The sequence below is a fragment of the Lucilia cuprina genome, chromosome 5 (assembly GCF_022045245.1).
Source record: "Lucilia cuprina isolate Lc7/37 chromosome 5, ASM2204524v1, whole genome shotgun sequence".
Lineage (NCBI taxonomy): Eukaryota > Metazoa > Arthropoda > Insecta > Diptera > Calliphoridae > Lucilia > Lucilia cuprina.
This window is the reverse complement of record NC_060953.1, coordinates 57,477,490-57,501,227: the sequence shown is the minus strand read 5'-3', so window position 1 is coordinate 57,501,227 and position 23,738 is coordinate 57,477,490. Positions and strand designations below refer to the sequence as shown.

The 23,738-nt window shown below is 26.7% G+C and overlaps 1 protein-coding gene across 1 annotated transcript in view; it reads left to right on the top strand.

Annotated features, from left to right (window-relative positions):
• Positions 1-761: 761 nt before the first annotated feature.
• Positions 762-23,738, top strand: part of LOC111683780 (division abnormally delayed protein) — a 146,964-nt gene continuing 123,987 nt past the window's right edge. Inside the window, exons 1-2 of the mRNA XM_046952974.1 lie at positions 762-816; positions 848-1,147. Of these exons, the coding sequence (XP_046808930.1) occupies positions 859-1,147 (289 nt within the window). The 5' untranslated portion in view covers positions 762-816; positions 848-858. The remainder of the gene's footprint in view (positions 817-847; positions 1,148-23,738) is intronic.

Sequence of the window (23,738 nt, the reverse complement as noted above, 5' to 3'; positions counted from 1 at the left end):
GATAGATAGATAGATAGATAGATAGATAGATAGATAGATAGATAGATAGGTAGATAGATAGATAGATAGATAGATAGATAGATAGATAGATAGATAGATTGATAGATATATAGATAGATAGATAGTTGTAAACATTTTTAGAAATTTTCCTTATATATCTTAAAGATACTTTTCAACATTATCTACAATTCTTTAAAAAACAACAATAATAGCAAACTACGCCTAACTAATAAAAGTTTTTTTTGTATTTTCCACAGATACGTGAAAAAAATCCATAAGATACAAAAGTATCTTAGGAGCAATATTATTAAAACTACGCACAAATTAAGGCCAATAACAACAGCAATAAAAAACAAATCATATCGTTAATAAATAGAAAAAGAAAACAACAAATGGTAAAAAAAATAAACGAAATTTTCGAAAAAATAAATAAATCACAAAAAGGAAATTTTAAAAAAATTGTGTTAAAAAATACTCAAATAAAAAAAGGAAAATCTTAAATTAAAAGAATCAATTATTTAATAAATAAACAAAAAGTGAGACCAAAATAAAATAAAAAAAGTAAAAATTTAATAAAAAATGTGAAAAAAGTTTAAAAAAAATCCAAAAAAGTTTTTTTTCTAAATATTCGCCAAAAAACTTTTTAATAAAAAATATATAAAAAAGCAATATATAAATATTACTTATATAAAAAGAAAACATTTAAGAAAACTAAAAATTAAAAAAAAAATATTTATAAAAAGAAAAAATATATTTTTTTAAAAATAAATTTCCTAAGAAACTCTTGATTTCTTTCAAAATTGTTTTATAATATTTATTACAGCAAAACAAACAAAAAAAGTGTTAAACCCTTAAACCATGGCCTTAAAACAGAATTTATCTTCTTACCATAAAAATACTTTATTGAAAATCACCATTATCTCAGTGATTTTGGTTGGTACATTTGTTGTCTCAACATCGGCTAAAAATTTGGATTTAGACTCACAACAACAGCTACAACATCATAATAGTCATCATCACAGTCATAATAGACGTTTGCAACGTCGCGATTCTACTCTTATAGAATCGACGAATCAACATTGTAATGAGGTTCGCGATTATTTTGAATCGATTGATATACAATTGCCGCAACATTTTAATGAAAAAGGTAAGTAGTCGTGGTTTGAAAAATATTAATTGAAAATAATTACAAAAAAATATGATAAATTTAAGAAATTTTTTACAAAATTGACTATAGTTAAGTCTGACAAATGGATTGAAGTATGACAAATGGATTGTAATTTATAGACTAGTCTGGTCCAAATCTAGTCTATAGTCTGGACTAAAATGTGTTTGGTTTATAGTCTTGTCTATAGTCTGGACAATAATACTTATTTTATATTATGTGGTCTATAGGTTGGTCCATAATCTAAACTATATACTAGTCTATATAGTATATAACACAGTCTAGTTTAATGTCTAGACTGTGTATTATAGTCTATAGATTAGTCTGGTCTTTAGTCTAGACTTAAGTCTTATTATTAAAGCCCAGCCTGCTGACAGATCTATGATCTATAGTGTGGACTATTGAATAGTCTAGTCTGCACTATAGTCTATTCTAATTTTAGAACTATATTCTTGTCTATAGAGTAAGCTACAGTCTAGGCTATAGTCTGGTCAGTAGCCAGGTCTATAGTCTGGACTATAATCTTGTGTATATCATAGTATAATCTTGAATATTGTTTAGACTATAGACCCGACTACAGTATTGTCTATAGTTTGGTCTATAACCTAGACTATATTCTAGGTAATATTCTAGACTTATGTCTATATTAAAATCTGATCTAATGGATGGCCTATAGTCAGATCTATTGTCTATAAAGTGGAGTATTAAATGGTCTAGTCTACACTATAATCTAGCCTTTAATCCGAGCCATATTCTTGTCTATTAAATAAGCTACAGTCTAGACTATAGTCTGGTCTATAGTCTCGAAGATAGTCTAGTCTATAGTCTACACTATTGGTTTACGTGGTAGTTCACTACACGCGAACTGTCAAGTAGAATCGAAGAGAGTCCACACTATAGTCTGGACAGTAGTCTTAACTGTAGTGTTAGTCTGATCTGTAGTTTTAGTCTGATCTGTAGTGTTATCTAAAGACTTGTTTGTAGTCTGGTTTATAGTATAGTCAATACAGTAGTCTAGACTATAGTCTGTTCTATAGTCTATCTAGAATATAGTCTGGTCTAAAGTCTCTTCAAAAGTTTAGTCTTTATAGCCTAGACTACAATCAGATCTAAAGTCTGGATTATAAGTTGATCTGGTTTATAGGCTTGATTTTACTCTATGGTTAAACAATATTCTAATTTATTAAATAAATTGTAGTCTGACCTTGAATCTGGTCTGGGCATACGCTCTTCTTATCTTCAAGTATTTTTTTTAGTAAAACATCTGAACTTTTTTATTTATTTACTTTTTTTACTCATTGTTTGACTTTTTAATAAATTATTTGAAAGGTAATTGATAAATTGAAACCGCAAAGGTGTTAATTTTTTATTAATATAAATTTCTTGTAGAATTGCCCAAACACATTTGATTTGATAAAAATACAAATAAATGTTATATTGAAAAGGTTTTTGAAAAAATAAACTAAAAGATTTAACCAAAAAAATGCTATTAAATAAACTGCTAAATAAGTCGCTTACATTACCTTAACTAGTAGATTGTGTCACTTTTAATGAGTCATAATTTTACAAAAATTCATCAAATATTAATTTTTATGGTCATATTAGAAAATTCCCTTAAGTGTTAATTATAACTCTAGTTCTAAACATCAAAATCATATCATATATCTATTATTTACATATTATTACACAAACTATTTAAATTTAATATGTTTGTTCTAATTCGTTAATTTTATTCTTAGTCTAGACTAAGTTTTAATTTTAACTTTTCCCTCCTAACAAAAACGTCAAAATAAAATAAAACTAAATTATTTTTAATTACTTTTAGTCTTTTGCTTTTTTTGGTCTTTTTTAAAATATTTTTATGACTTTGGAAACTTAATTAGTTCTTACCTCTTGCCTTTCCTTCTTGTGCTTGTTGCTTTTCTTTACTTTTTTTCTAAAATTACTGCTTAAGCATTGATTATTATGTGGTTCTTTGGTGGCTACACAGCTGCTGTTAATTTTAATGTTGCTGCTGTGTTGTTGTTGTTGTGTTGTTATTTAGATAATAGATTTAAATTTAATGGTTTATTAATTATGTTGCTTTATAATTTTACTTGTGGAAGAGAGCAAAAGTCTTAAATTTCATTTTAGTTAATTTGCTTCAAGTATATAAAAAGTTTTAAAATTTAAATTAATAAATATTATGTGGTTTTTAAAAGTCGTAATTTTTTTTAATGAAACAAAAACTTTTTAATACAATTTTAAGGAAATCCAAGAAGTGAGCGAAGTAAAGTTACATGTATGTGTACATTTTGTAAATGTTAGAAGAACCAACACTTCCCGGTTGGAATATTAAATTGTTTAGATTCGAAACTACGCTGTAGACTATGAACTATCATGAAGCCGAAAGACTTATACTGTTATATATTCAAGACTATAGACTGTTCTATAGTCAAGACTAAAACATGTTTTAAAGTCAAGACTAAATAATGTTCTATAGTCAGGACTATAGTCTATACTGTTCTATAGTCAAGACTATAGACTATTCTATAGTCAAGACTATAGAATATTCTATAGTCAAGACTATAGACTATTCTATAGTCAAGACTATAGACTGTTCTATAGTCAAGACTATAGACTATTCTATAGTCAAGACTATAGACTGTTCTATAGTCAAGACTATAGACTATTCTATAGTCAAGACTATAGAATATTCTATAGTCAAGACTATAGTCAAGACTATAGAATATTCTATAGTCAAGACTATAGTCAAGACTATAGAATATTCTATAGTCAAGACTATAGTCAAGACTATAGACTGTTCTATGGTCACGACTACAGACTATTATATAATCAAGACTATAGACTATTCTATAGTCAAGACTATAGACTATTCTATAGTCAAGACGATAGTCAAGATTATAGACTATTCTATAGTCAAGACTATAGACTATTCTATAGTCAAGACTATAGACTATTCTATAGTCAAGACTATAGACTATTCTATAGTCAAGACTATAGACTATTCTATAGTCAAGACTATAGTCAAGACTTTTGACTGTTCTATAGTCAAGACTATAGACTGTTCTATAGCCAAGACTATAGACTGTTCTATAGTGAAGACTATAGACTGTTCTATAGTCAAGACTTTAGACTGTTCTAAAGTCAAGACTAAAGACTGTTCTAAAGTCAAGACTATAAACTGTTCTATAGTCAAGACTATAGACTGTTCTATAATGAAGACTACATACTGTTCTATAGTCAAGACTATAAACTTTTCTATAGTCAAGACTATATACTGTTCTATAGTCAAGACTATAGACTGTTCTGTAGTCAAGACTATAAACTGTTCTATACTCAAGACTATAGACTGTTCTATATAGACTATATAGTCTCATATAGAGTGTTCTGAAGTCAAGACTATAGAATGTTTTATAGTCAAGACTACAGACTGTTCTATAGTATGGACCATAGACTGTTCTACAGTATAGACTATAGACTGTTCTATAGTCGATAATATAGACTGTTCCAAGACTTTAGACTCTGATACAGTCAAGACTACATACTGTTCCATAGTCAAGACGATAAACAATTCCATAGTCTAGACTATAGGCTTTTTTCTTGTCAAGACTATAGACTCTTTTGAAGACTATAGACTCTAAACTGTTATATAGTTAAGACTAGAGACTGTTCTATAGTCAAGACTGTATACTGTTTTATAGTCAAGACTATAAACTGTACTACAGTCTATGCTATAAACTATTCTATGTTTAGGATTATAGAACGTTCCATAGTCAGAAATTTAAAATGTTCCATACCGTTTGAAATCCTTAGAAAATACAAGCAAATTTTATAAAATCTTAAATTAAGTTAAATTTCATATAATAATAAAATTATACCCCACATTAACTAAGTTAATGAAAATGATTAACATTTATCTCCTCCTGTTTATGCTCCCGAAATTAGAGCAAAAAAAAAATAAGGCAAGTAAATTCATTAAAAATTCTGGCAAATGTTTTCGACATTAATATGATTTTACTTCCTAGCAATTTTTGAAAAATTTAAAAATAAAATCACAACACCTACTAAATGACTAAAAATATATTTCTAGGAAAAAAAATGTTCATATTCTTTCATTTATAAAAATAATCTAATGACTTTTAAAAGTAACAAGAAAATGCGTTTATATAAAAATGTTAAAAGGTGTTTGAGTTAAAGTAAAAGCAAGGCACAAGAGAGCCAGCTACAGGGGAAGAGAAAAATCTGAGTGTGTGTGTATTTTTAAGTAAAAGTAAATTCTTCAATGGTGTGGGTAATTAAGTGCAAAATAATGATTATTGATTACTCGACCTTGTCTAAAAGCGATAGACAGACACAAGGAAAAGACTAAATTTACTTTGGTTTCTAAATACAATGATGTCCTTAAACACTCATGTTACGCACAATTAAAGCGGCCGCATCTACAGCAGCCGTAAGTAACATTTCTAAAATTCCAAATAATTATCTTTTTATAAAACTACACAAAAATGTTTAGAAAAGATTATGCCAGCCATTTAACTCTAAATACCTGACATAATTTTCCTTTTTGTTGTGGATACAACATCAAACATACTTACATACATACATATTTTATTCAAGCGTTTACTTACGCACATTTAAATGCCTGAAAGATCAAAGGAAATATTTCGTTATTCTTTCTTTATTTCCCATTACAGGTACTGAAAAAGGCAACCAAAAATTTTCAAATAAATTTTCCAAATTTTCTTAACGAAAAAAATGAACAATAAATTTTTGTGTGAGTATTTATATTTGTTGTTTCTAATCTTATGAAAAACCAACAGCAACAATAAAGAAAACATTAGGAAAAACATCAAAAAGCTTTTTGCAGTTATTTTTCCCAACACGTTGTCGGTGTGTTGTTGTTTGTATGTACATAAGTATGTATGTATGTATGTATGTATGTATGTTTTTTTGGCTAAAAAGATTTTGTTTAATTATTATTTTTTAAAAAGATTTCTAATCAAAATCATTTTTGTTTATATGGTTTTCATAAGAGAATTTATTTTTTTTGTGAAAGAACCAAGTACCTTTTTCAAATATTACTCAATGGAGGAATTTTTTTTAAGTTAGAGAAGGGATTTTTATAGTTTTTTTTTTACAGAAGAGTCTAGTGAACACTCTTTAGTCCAGATCATAGTTAACTATATGGACCAGACTATATAATATTATATAGTATAGTCTATAGATTTTTATATAGTCCTATTTATAGTATAGTCTGTTACAGTCCAGACTATATACACATTATAGTATAGTTTAGACCCTATTTTAAACTATAGCCTAAACAATAGATTATACTATAATTACGACTATATATTTGTATATAGACCAAGCTGTAGATTAAACTATAGACTGTTCTTTAGTCAAGACTGTAGACCATTCTATACTTGAGACTATAGACTGTTTCATAGTCAAGACTATAGACTGTTCCATAATCAAGACTTTAAACCATTCTATAATCAAGACTATAGACAGTTCATTAGTCAAGACTGTAGACCACTCTATAGTCATGACTATATACTGTTTTATAGTCAAGACTATAGACTGTTTTGTAGTCAAGACTATAGACTGTTCAATAATCAAGACTATAAACCATTCTATAGTCAAGTTTCGTAGTCAATACTATAGACTGTTCTTTAGCCAAGACTATAGACTGTTCTTTAGTCAAGACTATAGATCATTTTATAGTCAAGACTATAGACTGTTCTTCAGTCAAGAATATAGACTGTTCAAGACTAAAGACCATTCTATAGTCAAGACTATAAACCATTCTATAGACTGTTCCATAGTCAAGACTATAGACCATTCAATAGTATATACCATTCTATAGTCAAGACTATACCCCTTTCTATAGTCAAGACTACAGACCATCCTATAGTCAAGACTACAGACCATTCTATAGTCAAGACTATAGACCATTCTATAGTCAAGACTGTAGACCATTCTATAGTCAAGACTGTAGACCATTCTATAGTCAAAAGTTGAAACTGTTCTATAGTCAAAAGTTTAGACTGTTCTATAGTCAAGACTATAGACTGTTCTATAGTCAAGACTATAGACTGTTCTATAGTCAAGACTGTATACTGTTCGATAGTCAAGACGGTATACTGTTCTGTAGTCAAGAATATGTACTGTTCTATAATCAAGACTATATATTGTTCTGTAGTCAAGACTATACACTGTTCTATAGTGAATACTATAGACTGTTCAATAGTCCAGACTTAAGACTGTCTATAGTCAATACTATAGACATACAATATTCTTTAGTCAATGTTATAGATTGTTCTATAGTAAATTTTGAATAAAATACAAATGTTTTTTTCTAAAATCTTTTGACTGCTTTATGAATCATTTATATTTAGTAAAAGGTTTTAGTTGACCTATATTTTCCTTTATCTTTCAATTTTGAATGACTTAATTTAAGTTTATACAGACTTTCTAATCTCTAGCATAAAAATACCTTTTTCATTTTGTTATTAAATAAAAGTTTAGATATAAAATAAAACAATTTAAAATTAAATAAATAAAATATTTAAGTTTATTTAATTTTACTCACATGTTTAATATTTGTTGCTTGTTTTTATTATTAACTCATGCCGTTGAAAAAGGTGAAATAAATACAAGAAGTTAGTATGGAAATTATATATAAACAAATTCTAATATTGAATAGGATGTGAACGAACGCTATAGATACTTTCATCTACTTAAGACCATAGATTAGTTGTAAAGTAAAGGTTTGATCATTTATTTTTGGAGGAAAGTATTTTTAGCGGAATTTTCATATTCATCACTGATTTTATATCATTAAGGGATTATTAAGAAAGATATATTAATTCCCACTCTCTCACTCTCACTCACAAATGATGTACAAAGGAATATTTATGTAGATATACATCGTTTGTAAATTTCTTAAAGATCTACTAACGATATTTTAAAGAGTTGCAAACAGAATGTTAAAACTAAAGTATCGTTGTGTTATAAAAGAAAATGAAGCATAAAATAAAACTAAAAAAAAATTTTGTGTATATAATTTATAAAGTAAATTAAAAGTGCAAATAAATAAACAATAAACGAATAGAATGAAAAAAAATGTTAAAATGTTAAACAATTTTTTTTCATACTTTATTTGTTTATTTATTATTTATCTAGTATTTATCTTGTTATATTTTCTATTTAACTTTATAGACTCATTCCACCAACTACAAATGCAAGATACGCACCTGTAAATAGCAAAATAAAGATACATAGATACGAAACTAATCAGTTACACATATCACTTTGTGTTTGTATTAAATATAAGAAGAAAACAAAATTGTTTATGTCTGAGTGTAGTTATAAAACTATTTTTATAGACATTTCCTAAAGCAAAAGTAGATTTATTTACATTTTGTTTTTTCGAAAGAACTAAAGCAAAGCATACATAAACTGTGAATGATTAAAGATATAAAAATTATGATACAATATGTTATAAAGTATCAAACTAGTTGATTAATAGTCAGCCAAAACTTGCATTACCATGTAAGGGGTAAAAATGCTTACATTTGCTTAAGTCATTATTTTAATGACATTGATGTCATAACTTATCACAAACGCTTAAAAGTTATTAGAAAAAGTAGTCGCATACAGAATCCTATACAGCTTCACAGGCAGCAGAACTATTGAATTATAAAGTATTTATATAACTCATTATTAGAAAGTCCTTATTAGACAACTACTATGTAAATCAGACGGTATGTAGTAGTCATTGAAAAGTATGTTGTTAAGTAAGTGATTACAATTGAAAGTCATTACCTAGCTTTTGCTCTGTAGAATCATTTAGACTTTTATAAAACTAATTTTTGATGAATTTTGTTGTTTTACTAGATTTTCAATAGACTTCTTTCTAAGACCAAAAGAAGAGTATTTTCCAAATTTCATCAAAATATCTTGACAAGCTTTACATGGACATACAGACGGATGTACGGACTTAGCTAAATCTAATTTTGTTGTTTCACTAGATATTAGACTTCGTCCTCGGGTCAAAAGAAGAGTAAATGTGAAATTTTATAAAATTATCTTGAAAATTGGAGTGCGCACAAGCTTTACTTGGAGAGACAAACAGATAGACGGACGGACGGATGGACGGACATAGCCAAATTTACAGAAAGTTGTTCTGAGCTGAATAATGTGAATGTGGGTGTATGACCAATATTTTTGAGTTTTACAAACATCAGTACAAACGGATAGTATTTCTGAAAATTTTCTTGAAAATTTCGACCTGCAGACTGCGCACAAGCTTTACAATGACACACAGACAGACAGACAGACAGACAGACAGACGAACGAACTGACATAGCTAAAACGAGTTTTGTTGTTTTACTAGATCTTCAATAGGCTTTGTTCTATTGTAAAAAGGGAGAGTATTTGTAAAATTTTATAAAATTATCTAGAAAATTGCTACCTGTAGAGTGCGCACAAGCATTACTAGGAGAGACAAACACACGGATAGACGGACATAGCCAAATCCACAGAAAGTTGTTCTGAGTTGGATAATACTTTAATGTGGTTGTAGGATCAATATTTTTAGTTTTACAAACATCAGTACAAACGGAGAGTATGTGCCAAATTTCATCAAATTATCTTGAAAATTGCGAACTGCATAGGGCGCACAAGCTTTACATAGACACATGGACAGACGGACATAACTAAATCGGGTTTTATTTTTTTACTAGATTTCCCATAGGCTATGGTAAAAAGGAGATTATTTGTGAAATTTTATAAAATTATATAAAAAATTGCGACCTGTAGAGTGCGCGCAAGCTTTACTTGGAGAGACAAACAGATAGACGGATGGACAGACATAACCAAAACGACAGAATGTTGTTCTGAGCTGATTAATATTCTTTAATAGGGACGTAGGACCAATATTTTTGAATGTTACAAATATCAATTCAAACGCTTAATATCCTCTTCACTATAGTGGTGTAAGGTATAAAGAGCTTAATTGATTTCTTAAAACCAAGTAGGGCATCAACTAAATTGATCTTACTTAAAGTTTTCATTTTTATTTTTTCAAAATTTACATAAACAAACCAAACATAATCTTTGATGTTATTTATTGACAATATAAATTGATTGAATAACATTGATAAGAACATATAAAATTTATAAGGTAATTAATATTTTGAAGATTATAATGATCAAATATCTTAAAATCACACATCCCTTACAAATAAAATCTTATAAAATATGGTTTTAACCTTAAAAAGCTAAAAAGCAAAAAACAAAAAATAGTTTTATTGTTTTTAAGAAAACCGATTACAAAACAGCCTACACTTTTTCAAAAAAAAAAGATTTTAATATCTTTTATATTATTATTTCAAATTAACAATAAAAGCTGGTAATTATAAAAATTTGTTAAATGTAATATTATTTTTTACAATCCACTACATAATAAAAATTTCATTAATTTTGTAAAAAAATAAAAAAAATTAAAATTAATGTGAATTTATTAATAACGACTTTTTGGACGATTTTTTTCTTTGTTAAATTTTATTTATAACGTTTTTTTTTCCTTACACCCACTTCTTAATATAAATTGCACAATCAAAAAATAAATTGTCCTAAAGTCGTTTTAATTAATGAAGACTTTTCAGTTCTTTGTTTAATAAAAACAATAAAAGAATGTTTAATGATATTGGGAAAGAAATGCATGAATGGAATGTTATAGTTTTTGACAAAAAAGTTTAAAAATGATATCACTTTTTGGCAAATAAGAGGGAGAGTTAAGTTTTTTAAAAAATAATTTCTAAGCTCAAAAGTCCTATTTGTGGGGTACAGTTGTATGGGGGCTAATGCCGAAATAATGGAATGCATTTTAACCAATAGACATCGTCCCTGATTCCAAAAAAGAGTATGTGCCAAATTTCAAGAAATTACCTTCAAAATTGTGCTCAAGGTTTACATGGGCACACAGACGGACAGACATAACTGATAAACCCTTATTCGTAGGCCATGATTGTAAGAAGGTTAGACGAAATCCGACTTTAACCAATTGTACTCGTCCTTAGATCGAAAGAAATTTCAACAAATTACCTTCATGGACACAGAAGGACGGACATAACTGATATTCATAGGACACGATTGTAAGAAGTCTAGATGAAAAAAGAAACCGATTTTAACCTCAAAAGGATCTTGGATCTAGAGAAGAGTATGTGCTAAATTTCAACAAATTACCTTCAAAATTGCGACTTGTAGTGTACGCACAAGGTTTTTTTATGAACACACAGACGGAAAGACGGACATAGCTTAATAGACCTCTACCCACTATATGAGTTCTTTTTTTCAAAAAGTTTTAAAAAAGTTAGTAAAATAATGATATTACTAAAAATAGTAATATACACCTTTTTTCAAAAAACTACAAAAATATATGAAAAATGCAGAGAAAGAAAAAGTACTAAAATTAAAAAGTACCAAATTATTACAAATGCTTGAAAAAGTACCAAAACCTATTAAATTACCAAAAACATTTGAAACTAGTTTTATTAAAAATTCCTTACTTTTTAATAATAAACACCATATTAAACGGTTTTGCCTCTGGTACCTTTTTGAATTTTAACTGCAAAAAAAACATTTCTCCTGCTTTATTAATAAATGTGTGAGTATTTATTTGTACTTGTGTAAGTGTATTTGTAAAAAAAAAAAACTATAAATCAGACTTGGAAATATTGAAATATGTTCTACTTTTAACTAAAAGGGTATTTTTTGACATTAAACGTATTAAATTATGTATTTTCGTTTCGATCCTTCGACAAAATGTTAAAAAGTACCGAAAAAAGTACAATACTACTAGAATTTCCAACCTTGTTTAACATGTTTTTTTTTCTACAAATAAAAAGCAATTTTCTGCAGCTTTGTTAGCCAAAAACTTCTGTTATTTCATATTTATTTCTTTTATTGTTTTTTTTGCTCCATTCTCTCTAAAAATAATATTCCCTTCGCAGCAATTGCATTTTCTCAAAAGATTACATGCTCAAAAACACACATACACAATTACTTACATACTTACTTATACATACATATGTATGTATATTGTATGTACATGGAACATAGTACAATCATGCCAGGAAAAGCCAGAAAATAATCAAAAAAATACAGCATTGCAACAACAACAAAACTAACATATTGAAAAACAATAATAATAATAACAACAACAAGAACTTAATATAAATATTTCAACATTGAGCTTTTTACAGCAAAAAGAAAAACAAACTGATACATATACAAACATACATTTATACAACAAGCACTTTACATTCCTTTTAATTTTGTTCACATTGATAAAGGAACTATATAGTTATTGCTTTAGTTTAGGGAGATGGGTGGTGAGATTTTTACTCAACTTTGCTGGAAAAATTTCTTCATGTGTAAATCTTGTTTTTGTTTCATGCATAAGTAAAAGAGAGTAAAGAGATGTTTTCTTTTATTTACATGCAAGTGTGTTTGCATATGCAAATGTGTAAATTTTTTTTTGTTTTGTAATTGTTGTAAAATATTTTCTGCATTCGAAGAGAAAAAGGGGATTTATTAAACTTTATTTTTTTATTTTAAAAGGTTTTTAAGTTCTAATGGGATTTGAAATTCAATAAAAAAATACTACAACATCAAATATTAATTAGTTTAAGGAACAAAAAGTGTAAAATCGTTTTGCTAGAAAACTATTTAAAAACAAGGAATTAAAAAAATCAAAAAAGGGATAATTTTATGAAAAATATTTTAAAACTAGAACAATATCGAATTCCTTCAAAATTTTAAAAAAATAGGAATATTATTGAAAATTTTTTTAAAATAAAAAAATCTATTAACAGTTGACAAAAATCTTTAAATTATTAAAAATTAATTATTATTATTAAGACCAAGTGTTTTATAAAATTTTTAATTTAAAAGAATTTTTAAAAAAATTATGTCAAGATAAAATTTTTTTGGAGAAATTTCCATTTTGAAGATATAATATTAATGTCAAGACAATATTTTTTCAATTTCAATACAAAATTTTATATTAAACATGTACATTAGTCAATATATTTTGATGTCAAGACAAAACTTCTGGTAGAAAATTTCTGTTAAGACAAAATTTTGTGTTGAAAAATATGTCAAGAGAAATTTTTGTGTGGAAAATTAATGCTTAGACAAAATTTTCTATAAAAAATTTGTGTAAGTATAAACTTTATTTATAAAATATTTATGTCAAGACAAAATTTTCGTAAGAAAGTTGATGTCGAGACAACTTTCTCTATAAAAAATTGATATCAACACAAAATTTTCTATTGAAAGTTGATGTCAATATAATATTTTCTGACGAAAATTAATATCAAGACAATAATTTTAATAAAGAAAAAATCATGTCAAGGCACCATTTAATAAAAAATCAATGTCGAGATATAGTTTTCTATAAAAAATTGAATTTAAGACAAAATTTTCTATAGAAAAGTGATGTTTAAACAAAATTTCTGTAGAAAATTGAATCAAGACAAAATTTGCTTTAGAAAGTTGATGTCATGACAATTTTTTACACAAAGCTGATGTCAAGATAAATCTTTCTATAAAAAAATTGATGTTAAGATAAAATTTTCAACTTTTTCTATTGAAAGTTGATGTCAAGACAACATTTTTTATAAAAAGTTTATGTCAAGATTAAATTTTCTGCAAAAAAAATTGATGTCAAGACAAGTCTTTTTATAGAAAGTTAATGCAAAGACAAAATTTTCTAAAAAAAACGTTGATATCAAAACAAAATATCAGGACAAAAATTTTTGTTAAAAATTTTATGTAAAGAAATAACTTTCTTTAAAAAATTGATTTCAAAACAAAATTTTCTATAGAATGTTGATGTTGAGAATATTGATGGCAAGACAAAATAGTCTATAGAAAAGTAATGTCAAGACAAAATTTTCTTTAGAAAATTGAAATCAGCGAAAAATTGTCCATAGAAAGCTAATGTCAAGACAAAATTTTCTATAGCTAAATAATATCAAGAAAATATTTTTTATTGAATGTTGATGTTAATACAAAATATTCTATAAAAAAAATTAATGTCAAGAAAAAAATTTCTTTAGAAAGTTGATGTCAAGACAAAATTTTTTTTAGAATATTGATGTCAGGACAAAATTTTGTTTATATTATTGATGTAAAACAAAAATTTTCTATAGAAAATTAATGTCAATTCAATACTTTCTATAGGAAATGAATATCAACACTTCTGTCTTTCTTTAGAAAGTTGATGTCAAGACATAATTTTCTTTAGAATGTTGATGTCAGGTAAAAATTTTCTTTATATTATTGATGTAAAACAAAAATTTTCTATAGAAAATTAATGTCAACTCAATACTTTCTATAGAAAATAAATATCAACACGAAATTTTTCAATGAAAATAAATGTCAATACATTAAATTTATAGAGAAATTTATGTCAAGACAAAATTGTCTTTAAAAAATTAATTTTAAAACAAAAATTTTCTAAATTAAATTTTTTTCAAAGCTTATTTTTTTAGCTAAACTTTTTTTCTAACTAAAAAAACAGTTTTTTCTGTATTTTATCCCCTAAACTGAATCATGGCGTTAACAAGTTTGTTTTGAATGTGAAAAATTTATCACAAATCAAAAATCTATTTGTTTTTCACACAAAGAAAAATATTTACAAAATAAATAATTTGTAATCTTGAATGTTATTGTAAATTCAACACAAACGTAAAAACTGAAAAAAAATGCAAATAAAAATGTTACAATTTATTTATTTTTTTTGTATTTATTTAAATTAAGCAAATATTGGTGAAAGAAAAATCAAACTGAGAATTTTAACAATACTGTGTTATAATATTTTCGGTTGTACACAATTTCCATATAAAAAATTTTGGGGGGAAAAATGTTGGCATAAAACAGGTAGATATGATATTAAAAGAATTGAAGCTAAAAAATCGTTTTTTTTTAAATGTGTATTAATTATTTGAAAAATATTTTGCATTATGACAAAAATATGTTACATTTTATGCTGGCAATGGTGTAATTCCTATTTGATTACAAAATTGTTCATATTATTAACAAAATAAATAAAATTTTCTAACATAATACTCATTATTATTTAATTTTTCAGTTTAAATTATAAATATTTAACTCGTGACTATTTTTTCTTTTAAATCCCCTAATAGTTGTTATAATTATTTGAAATTTGTATTCATTTAAAACAATTTGCTGTTAAATGAAATTATATCTTATCATAATTTGTTTTTTTTTTTTTGTAGAAAAAGACTTGATTAAATTTATGTGCTAAATGCAGTTTATAAATATTTGTTTTGTATGATATTGTTAACTTTACTATATTTACCTTTTTCAACAGAAAAAAAATATTTAAAAAAAAATATACACAGGAAAATAAAACATTTCTTAGACTCAAAGATAAGATAAATTATTGTTTTGTTAAATAAACAATATTTGTTAAAGAAAAAAAAACAAACCAAAAGAAATGCAGTTTATATTTAAAAATTCAAATAAAATAAATTTCACATTCAAGTGTAATATCCCGTTTAAACTCAAATTTAAATTTTTCCAATAAATTGCCAACTACCGAGAGCACAATTATCATAAAAGTGTCAAAATAAATTTTAAAATTATTTACTAACTAATTTTGCTTAAAACAGCAATTAAATACTTTGTATTTAATTTAATATTCTTCTATTCCCTGCACTAAAATTATCTCACAAATCATGTCTCTATAAATAATCTAGACATAAAATGTCAATCATTTTTTTCTTATTTACAATTTTAAATGATTTTTTTTTTTGTTTAAAAATTCAAATTAAAATTAAAAATTGAAATTGTTGCTCCATCATTATCGTTTATATTTGCTATTGTTTAGAAATTGAAAAAATATATATTTATAAAAAAATTTAAATATGTTTCCATTCTAACACATGTATTACATTGCAAGAAACAATGTTTATATTTAATTAAAACAACAACTACAACAATAATTTCATTTAAACATTCAATTTTGAAACTATAAACGAGAAGAAGAAAAAATAAAAGCAAAAAAATTAGTAATAATAAAAAGGCGAGAGTAACAAATCTATAAACAAAATCAAGACAATTTATAAACATTTAGTAAAAAATGAAAAGAACTTTAGACTCATTTTGAAAGTGTAGAGAATTTTGTTAGGGTGAGCCGCAAAAAAATAAAAAATAAAAACGGCACAACGTACCTGACCGTGTCCTGTTCCTTGGAAAAAGAAAATTTTAACAAGACTCTAGAACGATTTGCAGGCAAGGCTATTGACTAAACTAGGGACAAGACTATATGTAGATTGATGTATAGTCAAGACTATAGACTGATCTATAGTCAAGACTATAGGCTGATCTATAGTCAAGACTATATTCTGATCTATAGTCAAGACTATAGGCTGATCTATAGTCAAGACCATAGACTGATCTATAGTCAAGACTGATCTATAGTCAAGACTATAAATTGATCTATAGTCAAGACTATGGGCTGATCTATAGTCAAGACTATATTCTGATCTATAGTCAAGACTATATTCTGATCTATAGTCAAGACTATAGACTGATCTATAGTCAAGACTATAGACTGATCTATAGTCAAGACTATAGACTGATCTATAGTCAAGACTATAGACTGATCTATAGTCAAGACTATAGACTGATCTATAGTCAAGACTATAGCCTGATCTATAGTCAAGACTATAGACTGATCTATAGTCAAGACTATAGACTGATCTATAGTCAAGACTATAGACTGATCTATAGTCAAGACTATAGACTGATCTATAGTAAAGACTATAGACTGATCTATAGTCAAAATTATAGACTGATCTATAGTCAAGACTATGGACTGATCTATAGTCAAGACTATGGACTGATCTATAGTCAAGACTATAGTCTGATCTGTAGTCAAGACTATAGACTGATCTATAGTCAAGACTATAGACTGATCTATAGTCAAGACTATAGACTGATCTATAGTCGAGACTATGGTCTGATCTATAGTCAGAACTGTAAACTGGTCTATTGTCAGGACTGATCTGTGAGCTACAGTAAAGACTATATACTGATTGAGCTAAAGTCTATACAATATATCTTTATGGACCAGGCTATAAAGATCTATATTCAAGACTATGGGGATATATATACAATATTCTACAATCAACACTATAGACTGAAATATTATCAAGACTATAGACTCATCTATAGTCAAAACAATAAACTAATCGTCAAGTCTATAGATTAGTCAAGAATATAGACAGATCTATAATCAAAAGTATAGACTGATCTATAATCAATACTAAAAACTGATCTAGTCACAACTATAGACTGATCTACAGTAGAGACTATAGAGTGATCTATTATCAAAACTTTAAACTGTTTCAAAAACTATAGATCGATCTATAGCTTACACTATATTTTGATATATAGTCCAGAGTATAGACTGATCTATAGTGCGGACTATAGACTAACATGTAGTCCGGACTATAGACTAACATATAGTTCAGTCTATACTATATAATTCATGATCCTGACTATAGACTGGTCTAGGGTTTACACCAGCGTAAATTTAGTTTAATTCGAATTTATTTCAATTGACCGAAAACCAACGAGGCACCCTATTATCTCCACATATAGTATATGTCTAATGCTAGCCCCTTTCCTTTTTAATATAAACACCAGCCCGTCCACCCTATCTGTCTGTCAATGTCTATGCAATAATAATAAAATTGCTGTCAATATTTGATTGTTTATAAAAAAAGAGCTCTTTGTTTAAATAAAAAGTTGCTAATCTAAGCGTAATATTAGTATTAAATTATAAAATGCAAAGCAAAAAAATTAAAACAATAACAACAAAAATGTTTTTAATATTAAACAAAAAGAAATTAACCATTAGGTAGTAAACAATTATGTTAAATAAACAAATTATTTTAAAATAATTTAAATATAAATATAAAAAACTTAATAAATAGTTTTAAGAAAATTCTAAGTAAAACTATTAAAACAAGAAAAACTTGACTCACGTAAAATAAATAAACTTAGTACATTTTAAAATTTTAGTGGAAAAAATATCATAAAACTTTAACGGAAGTAATACCTTTCATATGTTTGTATGTATGTATGTTTCTAATCTACGATTCTTTCTCTTTAACTCTAGAGTTTATAGAATGGATATGTGTTTTATTTTAAAGTGTGAACCCATTTATAATGTTTTATTAAAACAAAAATTGTTTATTTGAAAGGTTTTCAATATAGTTTTATAAGTATTATTATTTACTGTTCATTTCTTTTCCTGGAAAGAAAAAAAATTTCTTTAGAATTGAAAATAAAAAAACTATCTAACGTTTTCATTCTATTTTTCCTTGTTTGTCTTCTATGTGTATTTTAAACAAATAAAAAATAATATAGGAAAACAAAGAAAGAAATGTGCACACCTACAGAAAAACTCCTGAAAGAAAATTGAAAAGTCATTTTTCAATATTCGAAGAAGAAACAAAGGAATGAGAATGTATAAGTAAATTTATTATAAATACATACATAAAAATAAAATTGTAACTACAAGTGTCGAGAAAATTGACTTTTGCTAGAGTAGTATGGAACAAAATTTTAGAGATTAAAACTAGATTTATGTAAAGAAAACAGGGCCTGAAAAATTTACAGATTTAAAGGAAATTTTTTAAAAAAAAATTACATTTGTCAAATTTTAAAAAAAACTGTTATTTAAATTTATCATTATATATGTTTGTCAATAAACATTAAAATTAATTAAAAGTATTATTTTTTTTTAAATTGCATTTAAATTGTTTTTAAATTTTTTATTTTTTCTTCTTTTAGGTAAGTTTACATAAGGAATTTGATGTAACTTGTTTATCGTTTTAAGTAAGTATTTTAATGAATTTACGAATTCTTTCACAGAGTATTTTTAAACTCTTTGTTGTCAGAAAGAGAATTTTTTTTAAATGAGCTTTTAACATAAGAACTATAGACTATAGAGTAGTCTATAAACTAGACTATAGACTTGATTGTTGACTAGAATATAGATAAGACAATAGTATGAACTATAGTGTAAACTAGACTATGTAGTAGATTATAGACTAGACTATAGACTAGACTATAGACTAGACTATAGACTAGACTATAGACTAGACTATAGACTAGACTATAGACTAGACTATAGACTAGACTATAGACTAGACTATAGACTAGACTATAGACTAGACTATAGACTAGACTATAGACTAGACTATAGACTAGACTATAGACTAGACTATAGACTAGACTATAGACTAGACTATAGACTAGACTATAGACTAGACTATCGACTAAACTATAGATTAGACTACAGACTATAGATTAGACTATAAACTTGAATTAATAATTATAAGGGGTCGCTTCTACTTTCTATAATCCTAATTTGTATTAAAAATTGTAATTTAATTTATAAACGTTTGCTTACTTCTTCACCCTCTCCCTTTTAAGCTAAGCTACTGCTTTTCTCACAACTCACCATTACAATACAATTTCATTATCTGACAAATGCACTCAGAACTATTAAACAATTATTGTAGCAAGTAATTTTCTATAATAACTAGTTTTTATAAAGTCAATTGAGTTTTAGTTATTATAGAACCTTTTATTTAAGCCATTAAGATTTTTAACATAAATTTGTTATATTTTCAAGTAAATACTACTTCAAACGAACAGCTAACAGGTAGTACATAATGCCACCAACATGTTCAATTTAAGGGTGATAATTTTAATTTTCCTTTAGAAAATATTTTCCTAAACTAAAAATACATTAGGACAATATTTGAGGTTTACCTGTAAAAGATATGATAAGAATGTGTATAAGAAAACGGAAAATAGAAGATAGAAAACGTTTAAATAAATGAAAAATTAAAAGAATTCTTAAGAATATTTATAGAGTAAATGATCGTTCGAAAAGGGTTCTTTAGACAAAGAGTGAGAGAGTAAAAACTAGTGAAAAAACTAACATTTATTTTTCACACGATCATTAGTCATTTGGATTAAAGAATACAAACAATCATCAATATCATTGGAATAATGATGATGATGAGTAGGGATTTGTTTTTTTGGAAAATTAAATTTTTTTCCAATCGGGTGTGAAATGTAGTTCTCTAGGGTTTTTTGGAGTGGTTAAATACAAATTTATTTTTTTTCTTCAAAAATCATTTACATATTTGTTTCTTCTTATTTTTTTTTTAGTAATTTATCATAATATCGATTGATATTTTTTTTATTTCTCTTTTTGTTTTTCATCTTTATTGAGGCCAAATTAAAATAGACCTATTTTTTTAGTTTATATGTGTAGGTTTGTTTGTACTTGTGTTATAATTTTAGTATTTTTCTTTTCATTAAAAAAATGAAAATGTACGTTTCGTTTTGGAAAAAAGTTCAAAATATGAAAAACACAAACAAACATATTATCAGAGTGTTTGGCTCCCTTTGGTGAAAAATTGCATATCAAATGTTTACTGGCAATGGAAACTGCAAATAATCATATGTTTTTTTTTTTCAAACAGTAGGGTGCAACAAATTTCATTAAAAAAAATTCTTAAAAATATTCATTTCTAACTAAAAATAAAAAAAATTGATTAAGCTATAAGATAACTAAAGCATAAGCTGTTTGTAGGATTGAAATCTCTCAAATAAGTTAATAGATTTTTTTAAAAACACTTCATAAATCTATATATTATTATTTCTCTTCTACTAGTAAAATATAACAACTCAAATTTTTTAAAGACTTTCTAATTAAGTGCCAACCTATTAAGTGTATTCATATGTACAACTATTCATTCATTAAAACTAGAACAATTTTTCTTTACTCATTGCTTTTGTGTATAAATATTTCGTTATTACTACTACGTACACTCACACCAAAAGAAACAGAAAAAAAACCAGTACATATATAAATGAATGTAGTTTTTATATATATGTATGTTTATATTAAAATGGACTAAATGACAAAGAGACAGACACAGCCTAGGCAGAGGCAGTAAGTGAAAAAATGCATAAAAATTTATATACATAAATGTGTGTAATGTAAAATAAAGCTCAAGTACAGTGGAACAAAATAGGAAAATAGCCGGACTAACTTAAGACAATACTAAAGTATGGGCAAACAGGCCAGACTATAGATCTAGATTTATAGACGAAAATATAGCAAAGACCCTTTATACAGTACAAGTATCAGGATTACAAACTGATCTATTTACTAGAATACTATTAAATACAGACTTGTTCATTGTCTAATATATAGTCCATACTATAGGACTACTGAGTGATCTGTAATCTAAAAATCGAAAGTAGTTTATTGTCTTAAGTTTAGTCTTATCTGCAGTTCAGGTAATACTCTAGTGTATAGTATGGACTGTAGTCTAATTTATACCCTATACTGTACTATAGTATTCTCTCTGAAATAATATAGAGTCAGAACTATAATCTAGTCTATACTTTGCACTATATTTTGTCCTGATTATGCTCTAGTCTATAGACTGCACTTTAGTCAGAGCTATTGACTAGTCTATTGCCTGCGTTGTAGTCTAGTTTATAGTCAGAACTATAATCTTGTTTATGGTCTTAAGTCCGTACTATAATCACTTGTATTTTCTAGACAATAGTATAATTCATAGTCTATAATCTGGAAGATATTCTATAGCCTAAACTATTGTTTAGTCAGGACATATAAGTGATTTGTAATCTAAAAAACAAAATAGTTTATAGTACAATATTTAGTCTTGTCTATAGTCTATTGAGTCTATAGTTCGGACAGTACTCTAGTCTATGGCATGGACTGTAGTCTAATCTATAACCTAAACTATACTCTAGTTTTTACTCTGGACTAATCTAAAGTCTAAACTATAATCTACTTATACTCTGCACTATATTTTGTCTTTACTCCTGATTATGCTCTAGTCTATACTCTGAACTTTAGTCAGAGCTATAGACTAGTCTATTGTCCGGGCTATAGTCTAGTTTATATCAATTTTTTCTAGACAATAGTATAATCCATAGACTGGAGTCTATAATCTGGAAGATAGTCTATAGCTTGAGCTATTCATTGGTCTTTCGTGAGGACTAGAGTGTAGCTTGTAGTTTGGATTACTCTCTGGACTATAGTCTAGACTATGGCCTAGTATATAGCCTAAGCTATAGATTAGTCTATAGTCATATCTATAGTGTGGAGGATAGTCTATAGCCTGAATTGTTGTTTAGTTAGTAGCCAGGACTTGAATTTACCTTTTAGTATGGACTATAAGTCTAGTCTTTGGTCTGAACTATAATCTGGTCTGTAGTCGGAAATATAAACTATTTTTTTTATCTAGTTTATGGTATGAACTATTGTCGATTTTATAGTCTGTACTAAAGCCCATTTAACAGTCTGGACTATGTATAATCTAGTCTACAGTCTGTTTTATAGTCTTGCCTACTGTCTAGATTAAAATATAGTAAATAATCTGGACTATAATCAAATTCCTAGTCTGGTTCAGGTTTTGTCTAGTCTACAATCTGAGTTTTAGTTTAGTGACACTCTACTGTTGTCCATACTCAGACTATATAAACTGGTCTTTAGTTTGATGTAAAGTTTAGTCTTAAGTCTGGAGTATAGTGTTATCTTTAGTGTGGACTATAGTCTGTATTATAGTCTAAAATATAGTCTAGTCTTTGGTCTATAGAATGGACTATATACAATTCCGTAGTCTATTCTATAGGCTGTACTATATGCTATTGTATAGTCTGGACTATAGGCTTCTCTATAGTCTGGACTATAGGCTTTTCTATATTTTGGATTATAGTCTAGACTATAGTCTAACATACAATCAGTTCTATTGTCTAGTTTAGTCTACAGTCAAGACTATAATCAGATCCCTTGTTTGATTTAGTGTATAGCATAGTCTATAGTGAGGACTATAGTGGTATATATAGTCTAGACTTCAGTATAGTATAGAATCTGATCTGAAATTTCGAGTAATGTTTAGCCTTTAGTCTAGAGTATAGCCTAGTCTTTAGACTGTAAAGTCTTCAACAATCTAAATTATAATCAAGTGTAGAGCCTGATCCTGCCTTTACTCTGATCTATAGTCTCAACTATTTTATGCTATAGCAGCTTTGCTGGAAGATTTTTCTTTTACATTATGTAATTTTAACAACCACTGTACTTTAGTTGCTTGATTTTCCTGTTTCGAAATGAGGGTTTAAAACAAAATTGTAACATGTTGACTGGCTTCCACTGCAGCACATACGGTTCTTTCGTATTTGGGCTACATTATGCATGATTTCATTATTATAATGATGATGACGTTGTTCTTGTTGTTGTTGTTGCTTTTGCTGATGTTTTAAAGCTCCGCAAGCAATAACATTAACATCAAGCCCAAAATAGCGCAGTAATTATAAAAATAAGGAACCTTGAAAGTTTTCCTTGCAAAAAATATATGTTTTTTATGGCAGTTGTTGCTGTTTCATTTTTGTTTATTTCTTATAA